Below are 13,379 nucleotides of genomic sequence, written 5' to 3'. Positions count from 1 at the left end.
TAATCGTCAAAACGACTTATAATTCATACTGATTTGACAACAAAAAAGCTTAATTAGGGATACCAAACAGTAATGAGGTTTCCAACGCGCATGCCCAAGTAGAACAGTGTTTCTAAACATTAATTCTGTAAGGATAACAATGATTACCACAGGCTCCGCTGTTTCCAACCCCCTTCTCGTAATTCCTCCTGCAAACGTTAATATTGATTGGTATACCTGTAGTGTGAACTATAAAAATGCATCAGAAAAATAATGAAAAACTTTTGGAAAGTATTAAGGGTGACTAGAAACATTTTTATCAAGAAGCTTCAAAACACTGTTCGCGTTAAAATAATAATTGTGCACTAAAATTCAGGTGATACCATGTCGTTAAGTAGGTGTGTTAAAATATTGCATAATTTAACACCTACCAAGATATGGCACCCACTGTGTCTTTGCTATACTATCTGCATTTTATTTCTGCTATTCCAGTAGAACAAGTGTTCTATTATATTAAAAAATAGTGCGAATTACTATTCTAATGTGCTTCTCTGAGAAAAATCAGCAAATGCATTGTTTGAAGTGAAACGTCTTTGCTGCAGTGAAAAAAGACATTATCGACGCTGATGTTACGAAACAGAATACCTGCCAATTAAAGTGTGCAGCGTTATTGTAACCCGTAAGTCAGTCTATGGGTAATGAAGGTCGCAGTAAACCAAGGAAAACTAATACAAAAAATTGAGTACTTGAAAACGGAAAATTACCTGAAATATTTTCTCGAATTAATGTTCCTTCTAAAGAAATGTGTTACGTTATTAATTTTGACGAGTACTGGAGACTATAATCTATGGAGAAATACAATTACTATATAATTGTAGATACCCGAATTTATTTACTTTGTTCCTTTTTTCAACGATTTCAATTAATATGAAATTTAATATTAATAATATTTAATATATAATATTTAATAAAATCTTGCAAAAATATATCCTAACTTGAGTCATACACAAGTTATAAACTTCATTAAACATTTGTATTTTAATCATATTTACTTGTGTTTGTAAATCAAAAATATGTTATCTTAAAAGTTAAATCGACTCGGTAGTTAATCAGCACCAAGAGCCTCCGGAGACTTTTTTTCCAGGGGGGAGGGGGCAACTTTGGGATGATGGCAAAGAAAAATATACCCCTCTTGCTTTTTTAACCCATTTTGTAATGCCAATTTAATTAAAATTTTAAAGCCGAAATTCAAAAATATTCCCTTTTTTAGTATAAACTTGATAAAGATCAATTTTGAAAAACAAACGATTTTCTGAAAAAGCCGGGGGGGTAGCTACCCCTTTTGCAACCCCCTCTGAACGCCCGTGATCAGCACTATAAATATTCGAAATAAATTTTTGCAAGGTTGTTACGAGCCGAGGCTGAGGGCAATGAGATTGACGGCTGCGGAGCTGAGGACTTCTGATTGTATTTAGAGTTTATTAGTAGCGGACGAACCCGTGCCTGGTTATCACCGGGAGCCACTAAGAATGTTAGTTTAACCTCGTAACTTTATAATATGATACCCTCTGTGTGGGTTTACCGCATATTCAGTGGCGGATTTAATAAAAAGGGCCAGGTGGCAAACGTTCTGAGGGGCCCATTTTTCGGGAAAATGAAGAGGTGGTTTAATAAAAACGGGTTCAGTGTGGTAGTACAGAGAAAACTATAGTGTTTGGTTAAAATTATAATTTCCTTCTTTTGAAAATAGGGCCTTAGGCGGACCCTCTGGGCAGGGCCCATTTTTCTGGGAAAATGAAGAGGGACTTACCTAACAACGGGCCCAGTGTAGTCGTACAGAGAAAACTATAGTGTTTGGTTAAAATTATAAATTCCTTTTTTCGAAAATAGGGCCTTAGGCGGACCCTCTGGGCAGGACCCATTTTTCGGGGAAAATGAAGAGGTACTTACCAAACAACGGGCCCAGTGTAGTCGTACAGAGAAAACTATAGTGTGTGGTTAAAATTATAATTTTCTTTTTTTAAGAATGGGGCTGGGGGGGGGCCTTCTGAGCAGCGGCCCAGGCGGCATTTGCTCATCGGCCACCCTCTTAAACCCGCCACTGCTCATACTGGGATTTCAAATAATGATTGGATTCTAATAAAGAACTCTGAGTAAGAAATAGCAAAGTATATTCTATTATTTCAGTCTTTACAATGGATAAACTGTATTTGCTACCTAAGTCCACCTCTCGGTTTCAACGCACTGAGAACTGTGGGGCTCTCAAAGAGGGTAATAAATATATAATGTCCAACAGCAACTTTACGTACTGTAGGACTGTAGGTACGGTTGACTTGTATAATAACTCGAAAGGGAATGGAACCCGATCTCGCTAAGCCTCTGTCTTCTAAAGGTATTAAACTAGAAGCGAGCCCCCCGTGTACGTATGTGTTCGGGTTCCTTTTTATACTTCAAAATTGGGCTGAGAATATGGTGAAGACATGCGTGTCTTCAATTAAATAACAGTTTTCTTGGAAAACCTCGGCTGCCCCACAGCACTCCTGGAAACGAAGACCGCGCCGGGTCATGTGCATTCCAGGCTCTCGAAAATGTCAAAATGTCAACAGACAGTCTCTGAACGTAACAAGGTAATAGAAGAGTAATAATAGATATAAAGTTGTATTACGAAATATAATAAAAACGGGAAAAACAGGAATACAAGGAATATCAAATACACACAAGAAGTGGAAATATATGAGGAATTTATACGTCATTGATATTCATTTTTAAAAGGTTGGTTTAAAAAAAAAAGTAAAAGATATATACTTTTAAATTTTAAACTATTTATTATTTGTAGCAAGAGGTTGTCCTTAAATTGCGTAAGGCTTTTGGGGGGGGGGGAGTTCTTACGTTTTCTTACAAGGGGGTGGGGGGGGGGCAGGTAGCGTCTTTGTATTCTTTTTTAATCTAATTTTCAATAAATACAAATTCTATCATTAATGTTTCAGAATAGTAGTTTTAGTTTAAATTCCCCGAAACCGAGCTGAATGAATTATATATGTAAACCTTAAAAAAAATTGAATAACTGAAAAAATTTAATGTAAAAAATATTACGTAAGAAGGGGGTTGCAATATCAAATCTTACGAATTCTTATACTGGGGGAGGGAGGGGGTAAGAAATCGCAAAAATTACCCTTACGTAATTTAAGGACGGCCTCCAAATATATGTCTATTCTCACGGACTAAAGTTGAGAACCTTGCAGCAAGAGGGGTGGAACTCCCTATTTGACAGTTTTTTAGTTAATTATGACGTGTAATATACGTAAAACAAAATTCTACATCGTTTGGTGCACGTTTGATGCAAATCTGATAAACAAAAAAGTGGAACCTGCACACATTTCTGTTTTGTGCAATTTTTTGTTTTGGACAACCCTGGATTTGAAAAATTTGCCAAAAATAGAAATAAAAACTTATTAACTCAATAACTGCTATTGTGTGAAAATATATATTTTTCAGTTAGTATTCCCTTTTCAATATTAAGTCACAGCAATAATTTTATAAACAGTTTTTTTTTCAATTTACTCGAAGTTAGTACAAATGAAGCTACACCCCTCTTGCTGCAAGGTCCTCAATAATTTTATTTAAATTAACTGAAATGTTCAAAAATGGAGACCTTCAGCAGTAATACAAACGTTCTGTGAGACTTTGGAGTGCCCTTCCAATCGTTTCCGATCAAATGGATGCACAAGACCTAATTATTGAACGCATCGTCAAACGTATATCGACGAACTGATACGCTATCGCAATAATTCTATGGCAACAACAGACTGTACACACTGCCTGTAGTTTGTTGATAATCATGTTTGTGTACATTTAGAGATCACCTTTTGCCAGTGGCGGATTCAACGGGCGGCCGATGAGCAGTGCCACCTGGGCCTCTGCCCAGAAGGCCACCCCAGGGCCCCATCTACCAAAAAAAATTATAATTTCTTCCAAACCCTATATTTTTTTTTGTTTCCCATAATTATCATACCACAAGCGCGAAAATTTATTTGCAATTCTGTTATGCATACAGGGTGTCCCACAACGTTTGTCAATTGGGCCTTTTTCCTTAAGGAGCTGTTCCGGTCTAGAGCCCATAGAAATAGGTGACCTTTAGGAATTAATTAAAGGAAAATTACTACATATAATTTAATGGGACTTTTTGCATTGTATTAAGAATGTCTTAAACTATAGATATACATTTTTTGTTTTATAATTAATCATTGCAGACGGCACTGGGGAGTCGAGGCGTCAAAAAATTCATCCAAAACGATGGTACTTGTAACACCTAAACCAGTGGTCCTTCCAACGCCTTTAAAAATTACAAGCCTTCAATTTTTTAAATTTGACTGGTTTCTCCACTATCCAGAAGTATATTCTTCAAAATAAAAAAAAAAGTTTCAGTCGAATCGAAATTTTCGAGATATAGGTCCCACCGATTTTAAGAGCACTGTTTCAAGACAAACGCGTTTAGAGTTTTACGCGAGTGTCGAGTGGCCGAGTGTTACCCAGGCATTTTCCATTACTCAAATCTTTCCATTACTCTCACCACCCTAATCTTATTCTAATACGAGCCACTTTATTTGTGTCCTTGAAGGATAACCTGGCCATACTGTATATGTGTATTAAAATAACAATAAATGACATGTCCGACTTTTCCAAAGATATTATTCTATAGATCAGTCAATTAAATATAGCTCAGCTAATATTTCTATATAACTAATTAACATTGTAATGAATTTTCGCTCTCCTACAAATAAGTATGTGGATAAAGTATAGTTAATTTATTACAGTTCCACTTTAGAATCAGGGTTGCCACCTTATCACCATATAAATCCCGAAGTGCCACACATTACAACCGGGAGATTCAAACATAAACCCGGAAATGGAAAAAGCAAACAAACAGTTTTGTTCTCGAATATTCGGAAAACACAAGTGCAACTCTTTTAAGCTGAAACAATTCAGAATTTAAAGGTATCTGTTTTTTTAATTAATAACTTTTACTGTATATAAAATTGATACCATTGTATAATACCACAATTTCTTAATATCGAATTTTTTTCTACAACCCGCAGATATTTCCAGTAAAACCGGAGTCCGGAGATTTGCTTCACAACCTGGATTCTCCGGGCTAAAACCGGAGAGGTGGTAACCCTGTTTAGAATACATATCGATTAATACGTAATGCGATTATCATTTACAAGTGCAGACATTTAATTTAAGTATTCTACATTAAATTTAATTCATTTAAATCAATCACTACTATCACATAAAATGTTTTTATAATAGTTAATTTTTCGTGACGGGTGTAGGTACCTACGTAATTCAAATTTTGCCGCCTTTATTTCGCCGTGGTTTAGTTATAACGTCAGAGTGCAACAACTTCAGATGGGTCAGACGAGTTTTCGTTGGAAAGTAAGGCTAGCACTTGTTGAAGAAAAGAGGAATATTTTTCAAGCGGAAGAATTAACGTTCTTATTACTAGTGCGTTTATATATTTAAATATATAATGTCGACGAAGTCCTCCGTCGATTTACGAGCGGAACTCGCTGAACTAGTGAAACGGAAGGCTGAAATAGCTGTAAGTATTGTGGCAACTGTCAACTTGCGTCTCCTCTATTAGGTATTCACATACTCTCGCAATTCATGTATTTGAAACAATGAAGATGATCACTATTGTTGTGAAAAGTAGAAGTTATTTTTAGTCAACAAGTTTTTAGAAATTATTGGAGTAACAACAAGCTATGTACTATTTCATCTTTTTTGAGGTTATGTTAACCTAACCTCGTACTATGACCTCTTAATATTGTTCTTTTTGTAGTGGTCAGTTTATTCCATAATTCTTTTAATTCGGAGAATTATTATAACGTTATTACGTTATTATAACGGGAATGGTAAATTGTTTGTACAAATTGATTATAAATATTAAAAAGGATCGAACGGATATTATAAATTGTCTCGACATAACCTTAATACTTTGTTTTGATCACGGTAATTGTTTACAAACTTACAGTATTTTCAATTTTACTATCTTTCGTTATTTTTCGTAATTTAAGTATTTGAGAATTAAATATTTGTATATATTTTTATTTTCTATTCTGCTTTAATTTAATAATATTTCTTGGTGGTATACAAAAATGTGTAGCTTGATATTTGGTTCATGTGTACAGTATTTATAACTTTCTTGTTCAAAATAAATATAACGAATTTTGTTAGTATTTTTTTACTAAATCAAATGCATGTATTTAATAATTGTACGAGATTATTGAAGCCATTTAAAAGCTCTGCTTTGAGAAAATACGTTTGAAATAACGATATATTTTAAGAAACAAATGAGTTCACTTTTTAATCATGCACGTATCAGAATTATGAAATAAATATGCGTGTCTGAGTATTTCTCAGCTTCATATTATATAGTCTTTGTTTACTCTGACAGAGCTGTCCTACGCTCATGAAAAACTAATTGAATTGAATTCAAATACTATTGAAGATTTAAATGTATAAATTTTTCGTTAAATCTTCATGAGAGTTTTACTATTCAATTAATGAACTTTTTATGGTAAAACTGAATCCAAGCACTGAGAGACTGTTTTTAATTATACATAATGTGTAATGGATTTGCATACTATATACGTGATTTGCAGTGCATATACTTAAAAATGAGGCGTTAAATATTTCACCTTTTCTTCTGTATGTAAATGTTTGGACTCAATCAGTACACCTACATTTGGGTACTTAAAACTGTTGTATCATATTATATATATTTAATAACAGCATGAGAAAGGAGGTCATCATTAGTCACACGCTTTTTGTGTCTATAATTTAAAAAAATTACATTGGAACTTCCATACTTGTCCCGTTATAAGGACGTCGCTCGGGAGCAAATCGTCCCCTTAACGAAACGGTATGCTAGTTTTTTTTTTTTTTTTTTTCAAATACGATGTCAACGCTATCGAACGAAATTTATAGTTTGTCACTGTCGCACTATCCGCGTTGACTACAAAAGAAGTAGCGGGGATAGATATGTTCTATTAACGGAACGGAGGACGCGTCCCTATAACGGGACAACACTGTCGATCTAATAGTTTTTCCGTGTTTTAAGAGACAAGTTAAAATATTAAGCTTCCTTCAGTTGAAAGATTAAAGTTTGTAATTTTCTATGAAAGTTTGATTCATAAATACAGAAATAGATAATATTTTAATGAAATTGTGAAATCTTACAGGACACTCTTGCTAATTTAGAACGACAAATTTACGCATTCGAAGGCAGCTACTTGGAAGACACACAATTATATGGGAATATAATACGTGGTTGGGACAGATATTTAGCCAGTAACAAAAATACTAATAGTAAAGCGGACAAACGTAATAGAAAGTTCAAGGAAGCTGAAAGGCTTTTCTCAAAATCTTCCATCACCTCCATGGCAGTGAGTAGTCAGCATTAAAACATCAGAGACTGATTTCCCGTCAGTGTTCCTTAACTGAAGAGAATAGTTTTAAATAATAATAAACCAAGCTGAATTGAAATTTGTTATACATGCATGAAATAATATCTACAAAACATAATATTTTTGTATTGGATTGATAAATTCATAGTATTTAACTACAGCTGTTAATTACATGAAACAGTAAAGAATAAACGAAATATTAATTACCTAAAAAGTACCTACATAAAATATACAGAAACAGCCATAAATGTGTAAATAATATTTTGTGGCTTAGTAACAAGAACAATGTTTTGGTACAGTAAACAATCCGTAGACGTTCAATTTATTACTTCGCAACAGTTGGAAACAGTTTTTAATGCAGAAGACATTTTTGTAACAAATCAGAAACTATTTTAAAATTCAATTCAGATATGAAAAAGAGGAATATAACAAAGAATGAGGGGGAAGTGTGTACATGCTAATATAAAATGCAGATAAAAAATAATTTGACAAAAGGTTTTTGGTCTGAAATTACAGATTTTTACGAAACCAACATAACCAAAACGGAAGTACTGTTCCCTGTGTGTTCATTTATTTTACGTTTCCCTTCTGAATAACATAATTGTAATTATAATGATTGTAAAATTAATATTACAAAATATATAGCATACTTTTACGTTCAAGGAGATAAAAATACTACAAATTACAAAAATTGAAATTTCACAGGCTGTTAGCGGACTCGTCGAAAATACCCAGGAAAAAAGTAAGGACCTCAATGGATATTCCTGAAATAGTTGATTTTTTTATTCACAGAAAGAGTACGACTTATTTCTCATCCTCTTAGCCCTTCCAACCCTTCTTTTTGCCCTGCCCTTGAAAAAATATTTCTAGTTTTTAAGTTACTATTGGAAATATTCCTTTTCCTTCCAACATATCGATCACACTGTCTTCCAGAAAACGGTAATACATGTGCATTGTAACGACGCACATTTAGCTGAATTAACGCGGGATGTTCGAAGTATGTGCAATATAACTTCGAATTGAACTAAATAACTTTTGTCTCTTTTTCTGTGTTTAAGTTACAAATAAATTTTTATTTATTTCTTCACTTTATTTTTATGGTAATTGGTTTTAAACCTTTAAAGGTAACTCAACGTAGAATTTTATGAATTGTTTTTTTCTGTATCCGCCTATGTTTATCTTTTTTCTGTATCTAAATTATGAATAAATTTAACATCTGTTTCTCTCATCTGTTTAAAAGTTTTATGAAAACTTATTCCTGAATTTCATGGTTCTATCGTTATATTCGTTTGTTGTGTGTGTATGTTAGTAGTAAACATAATGTGTAATCTACTTTTTCTATACGTGTTGAAAGTGTAGAAAGTAGCTGATTATTATTACTTTATTTTCTGTATCTGAGTTTCAAGTAAATTTGTCTTTTTTATTTTCATTGAGCAGAATAATTTCTGTTATACTCTTTACAGATCATTTTCAAATTACAATCGTAATATACAACTTAATTACATGGAAAAATTAATTATATACAGTAAAATCTATTAAAGTAATAGTTACTTACATTTAAAAGATTTCTTTAATTATGTGTGTTGTAGATGTATGAATATTATTTTGGTATTACGTATTGTCTTGCACTGATTTGCTTTTAGGTAGTCTTTTAAAGTTACAGGAAAGTATGGAATATAAAAATATGGGGTTTGCTTGATTAAACAATTTCAAATTTTAGTTGAATACTTTCAGTTTTTATTGTACCTGATAGATTAACTTGGACATTTAATTAATTTGCTTTTGAATAATTCCAAATGTTCGAATCTTAATTTATTTCAGACAAGTACATTGCATTTAAAAAGATAAGCACTGGTAAAGTGTAAATTCCCATTCTTCTGAATACAACTCGGTAATTTTGCAGAATTTTGCAAGTAACCTGGAATAAATCAAAATATGAATTGAAATTTCAGTTAGAGTAAATTTTTGTAAAGAGAACCATGTTATTAAAATCGTTTTGGTCACTTAGAATTCTTATTCAATAACACTGTCCAACAGCCATTTTGGTCTGTAAGATTCAATAGCCGTTTCCAATAGATTTTTGTGCGCTGAAAACGAATCCACAAACCGTTTGTCGCCATCACCATCAGTTTTTGAGAAATTCGAATTTGAAACAAAACTACAAATTTTCAACTTTGAACATCCTTTGTGTCGAAACAGTAATAGTTATTCGGTTGCTTGTTGCGTCAAATTATTTTATAAACCCTCTCGAATACAGCGATATAAGTTATTAGTGCGGTATGAACATTTAAATATGTTTAAACAACGATCAAAGGGAAAAGAACACCTGAAATGCACCCCATTTTGCAGATATTTTTAAATTTATTTCCAAAACTAAGGGTCTAGGAGAAAATCTGACTACTCCACGCGATGCGGCAGACATTTTTCCTTCGGAAAGCATCAACAGAAGTGGTAAAACACATTTTGTTTTCAATACAGAAGCGAAATAGTTTGGCAAAACGTGCGGCGTCGACAGTGGTGGTCAACGGCGGCGCGCGATACACTGCCGCCCAGCGTCACACAATCGCTTAACGCGCATGACTACCACTGTCCGCGCCGCACTTTTTGCCAAACTATTTCGCTTCTGTATTGAAAACAAAACGTGACTTACCACTTCTGTTGACGCTTTCCGAAGGAAAAATGTCTGCTGCATCGCGTGGAATGGTCAGATTTTCTCCTAGACCCTTAGTTTTGGAAATATATAGCAAGATATCTGCAAAATTGGTGCATTTCGGGTGTCCTTTTCCCTTTGGTCGTTGTTTAAACATATTTAAAAGCTTATAAATCAATAATAACTTATATCGTTGCGTTCGCGAGGGTTCATAGAATAATTTGACAGACCATGCAACCGAATAACTGTTACTGTTTGAACACAAAAGATGTTCAAAGTTGAAAATTCGCATTTTTTTTTCAAAATCGAATTTCTCAAAAACTGAGGGTGATGGCGACAAACGGTTTGCGGATTCGTTTTCAGCGCACAAAAATCTATAAGAAACAGCTATTAAATGTTAGAGAACAGAAAAAAAGTCTGATTTTATTGGACAGTGTAATTTGTAACTCATAAAGTCAGCACTTCTAAACTTAAATTTTCCCCGCTTATTAAAGACTGTAATTTATGTTTCTGAAAATTTCACCATCGTGATATATATGTGTTAGTTGATACTTTGAGTGGCATCGGCATGTCTTCACGCCGAGAGATTTACTTTGGCGTGTTTTCACGTCGATATGTTCTGGAATGCATCGAAAGTATCGTCCAAGCGTCTCCGAATGTTTGCTCGCGGTGAGTTAAGCAGAACTTTCCCGGTAGAAGCGATCGCTCAGAAGTGCTTGACCGACTTGGGGGCGCTTTTCAAAACCCTACGCCACTCAAAGTGTTGATTGAATCAATCAAGTAGTAATATTACCTAGTTAATTGACAGACTGATTTTACCACTAATTAATTATCTAATGACTAGTCGGCCAGTAGACCAAACTATGTACCGAGTAAATTCGATTATGTATGTAGTACTTGAGTCGGTCGATCGAGCCTCGAGCCGACCGAGGATCGCGGTTTTCCCATAATAAACCTGATTCCAGTTGACCGGTACAGCGAATCGGAATCACAAATCGGCAACAGCGGTAGCGAAGACAATTGCAGCCTAGTTAATTCACACGGGACGACAGGCATTAGCACCACCAGCAACGGTAATAAGGAGGCAACGGGGAAAAGCCACTCCGTCACTGGCCAGTATAACCAGAATGGATCTCTGACCACCTCCACAGAAATGTCTGGACAGTTTGCGAACGGGCACGCGAGCAACGGCAGCCTCGAACATGCCTCCTTGAAGGAGAACACTGGGAAAGAGCCTTCGAAAAATAAGCCTGGGAACAACGTGAAAAAGAATAGCAATAAAAGGTCTAGGAACAGGTAGAATACCCCTACTAGCCCTTCATGTTTTAAACACGATCAAACAAACATTTCTCTCCTCGGATCATTATTTCTTTCTGCTCACTCCACCTTATCACTGTACGAAATCTCACTCTGTTTATAAGAAATGTACGGACATTGAATTTTTATAGAAGAGCGAATGTTGAAAGCTATTTATTAATGATAAGGACCCTAGTATTAGTTAGGACATAAACAAAACTCGGTTAATCGGGTAGCGCTGGTTCTGAAGAACTTTCTCTAATTTTTTTTATTCTAATATCTGACAAAGGAACATCCCAAACCCGGAAATTCAAAAAGTTCTGAAACTTCGTGAATATGTAGGGGATTTCCTCCTGATTACAACGCAGTTTTTGTTTGCTGCCCAAATTCACTCTAAGGGGGTGAATTGACCCCTGAAAATTCGGTTGTTTCCCGATTTTCTGTTATAACTCGTGAACTGTAAAATAATTTTTTTACCAAATGATAGATCTAATTAAAAGAAGTAACTTTTGTCGTGAAACTTTTTTTCTATCTCTTTCATTTTGCGAGTTATAACACAAAATCGGAAAATAGCCGAATTTTCGGGGGTTAATTTCACCCCCTTCGAGTGAATTTGGGCAGCAAACAAAAATTGAGTTGTAATCAGGAGGAAATCCCCTACATATTCACAAAGTTTCAGAATTTTTTGAATTTCCGGCTTCGGGATCTTCCCTTGTGAGAGATGGGAAAAGCAAAGTGTAAGGTTATGAGTGTAGTACTGTGTGAGACTAAATTTTAATTAGGGATGAAAGTAAATCAAGTACAATGAGGTTCAAGATTTTTAGTATCCTTCAGTCAGTTAAGCAATATCTTTTAGGTTTAAGTTTAGAATAGAATTGAAATTCTAACTTTTAGTGTCTGTTCTTTGTAATTTTTTATGTTACAAAAGCTGCGTCCAAGAATTAGTATTAGGTACATTTTGTGATAATTCTCTATAAGTATTACTACAGGAGATATTAATGATATTCTAAGTTCCAGTTTTAACCGTTTCTACAGTTCATGTTTTTTTTTAAAAGATTTGTATTATTTGTACATATGTACAGCTGGTCTATTTACAGTTTACACTTTCTCCTAACATGTATGTATGTATAGCATCGAAATTGTAGGCATAGAAATGATAAAACTAAGATTTGATTACACAAGAAAAGCAAATTAAACGAAAGCTGAGTATTTCTTTGTAATCGTCGTATATTAATTTTAAGATCTGAATAATTAATCACGCGAATTCTATAAAATAGATAAAAGCATGTCTGTTTCTCTTTCTTAAAAACATTTTTTTAAATAATACTCTTTTGAATTTCAATGATATATACGTTTATATTTTCCCGATCTGTAAGCATTCGCACTGTGAAATTGAAATTAAAAAAGAAATATAAAAAATAAAAAAAATATTTTTTGTAACAACTATATTTAAGTGAAATGTTAATAAAGAATTCGGAGATAATTGAAGTATTAGATATCCTTATTTCATTCTCTGTTTTCATGTTAAGTTATATGATGTGTTTAGATCTGCGGGGTGAGTTTGGAAGCTGAGCTGGGTTTTCAGCACAGACACAGTTGGCAGAGGAAGATGTTACATGCTTTAGTAATATCTATATTGTGTGGCAAGAGACACTCTGAATGAAGATTCTGAACACCGTGTCATAGATGGAAGTGCCGTTTACCGTAGTCGCGGGAGGCAGGAGTGGGGTTGACATGTTTTGTAACATTTGGCAGTGTATTTGTATTTGTATTTTTTTTGTTTTCCTGTGTGTTTCTAACACACAGGATGGCGTGTCAAGCATTTCGCTTATATTGCCCAACGAACGATAGTCATTTTTCCTTTTTCCCTCCTCTCTCCTTCGGGTCCCAGCAGCAGCGACGCACCGGGAGACAGGTGATGGTCACCCATCTTTCCCTAGTACGCCGCCCCGTGATGTTTAACTTCGGTGATCTTACGGGAACCG

The 13,379-nt window shown here is 34.4% G+C and overlaps 1 protein-coding gene across 1 annotated transcript; it reads left to right on the top strand.

Moving 5' to 3' along the window:
• The first annotated feature begins 5,379 nt into the window (after window positions 1–5,379).
• On the top strand, window positions 5,380–12,110 carry Eaf6 (chromatin modification-related protein EAF6/MEAF6). The gene is made up of 4 exons (XM_076828292.1): window positions 5,380–5,581; window positions 7,224–7,427; window positions 8,154–8,190; window positions 11,064–12,110. The coding sequence occupies exons 1-4, from the start codon at window positions 5,510–5,512 to the stop codon at window positions 11,396–11,398; spliced, it is 648 nt and encodes a 215-aa protein (XP_076684407.1). The 5' UTR covers window positions 5,380–5,509; the 3' UTR covers window positions 11,399–12,110.
• Window positions 12,111–13,379: the final 1,269 nt, after the last annotated feature.

This window comes from Andrena cerasifolii, chromosome 15, assembly GCF_050908995.1.
Source record: "Andrena cerasifolii isolate SP2316 chromosome 15, iyAndCera1_principal, whole genome shotgun sequence".
NCBI lineage: Eukaryota > Metazoa > Arthropoda > Insecta > Hymenoptera > Andrenidae > Andrena > Andrena cerasifolii.
Note: the sequence above shows the minus strand (reverse complement) of the source record. Positions and strands in the feature narration are given on the sequence as shown.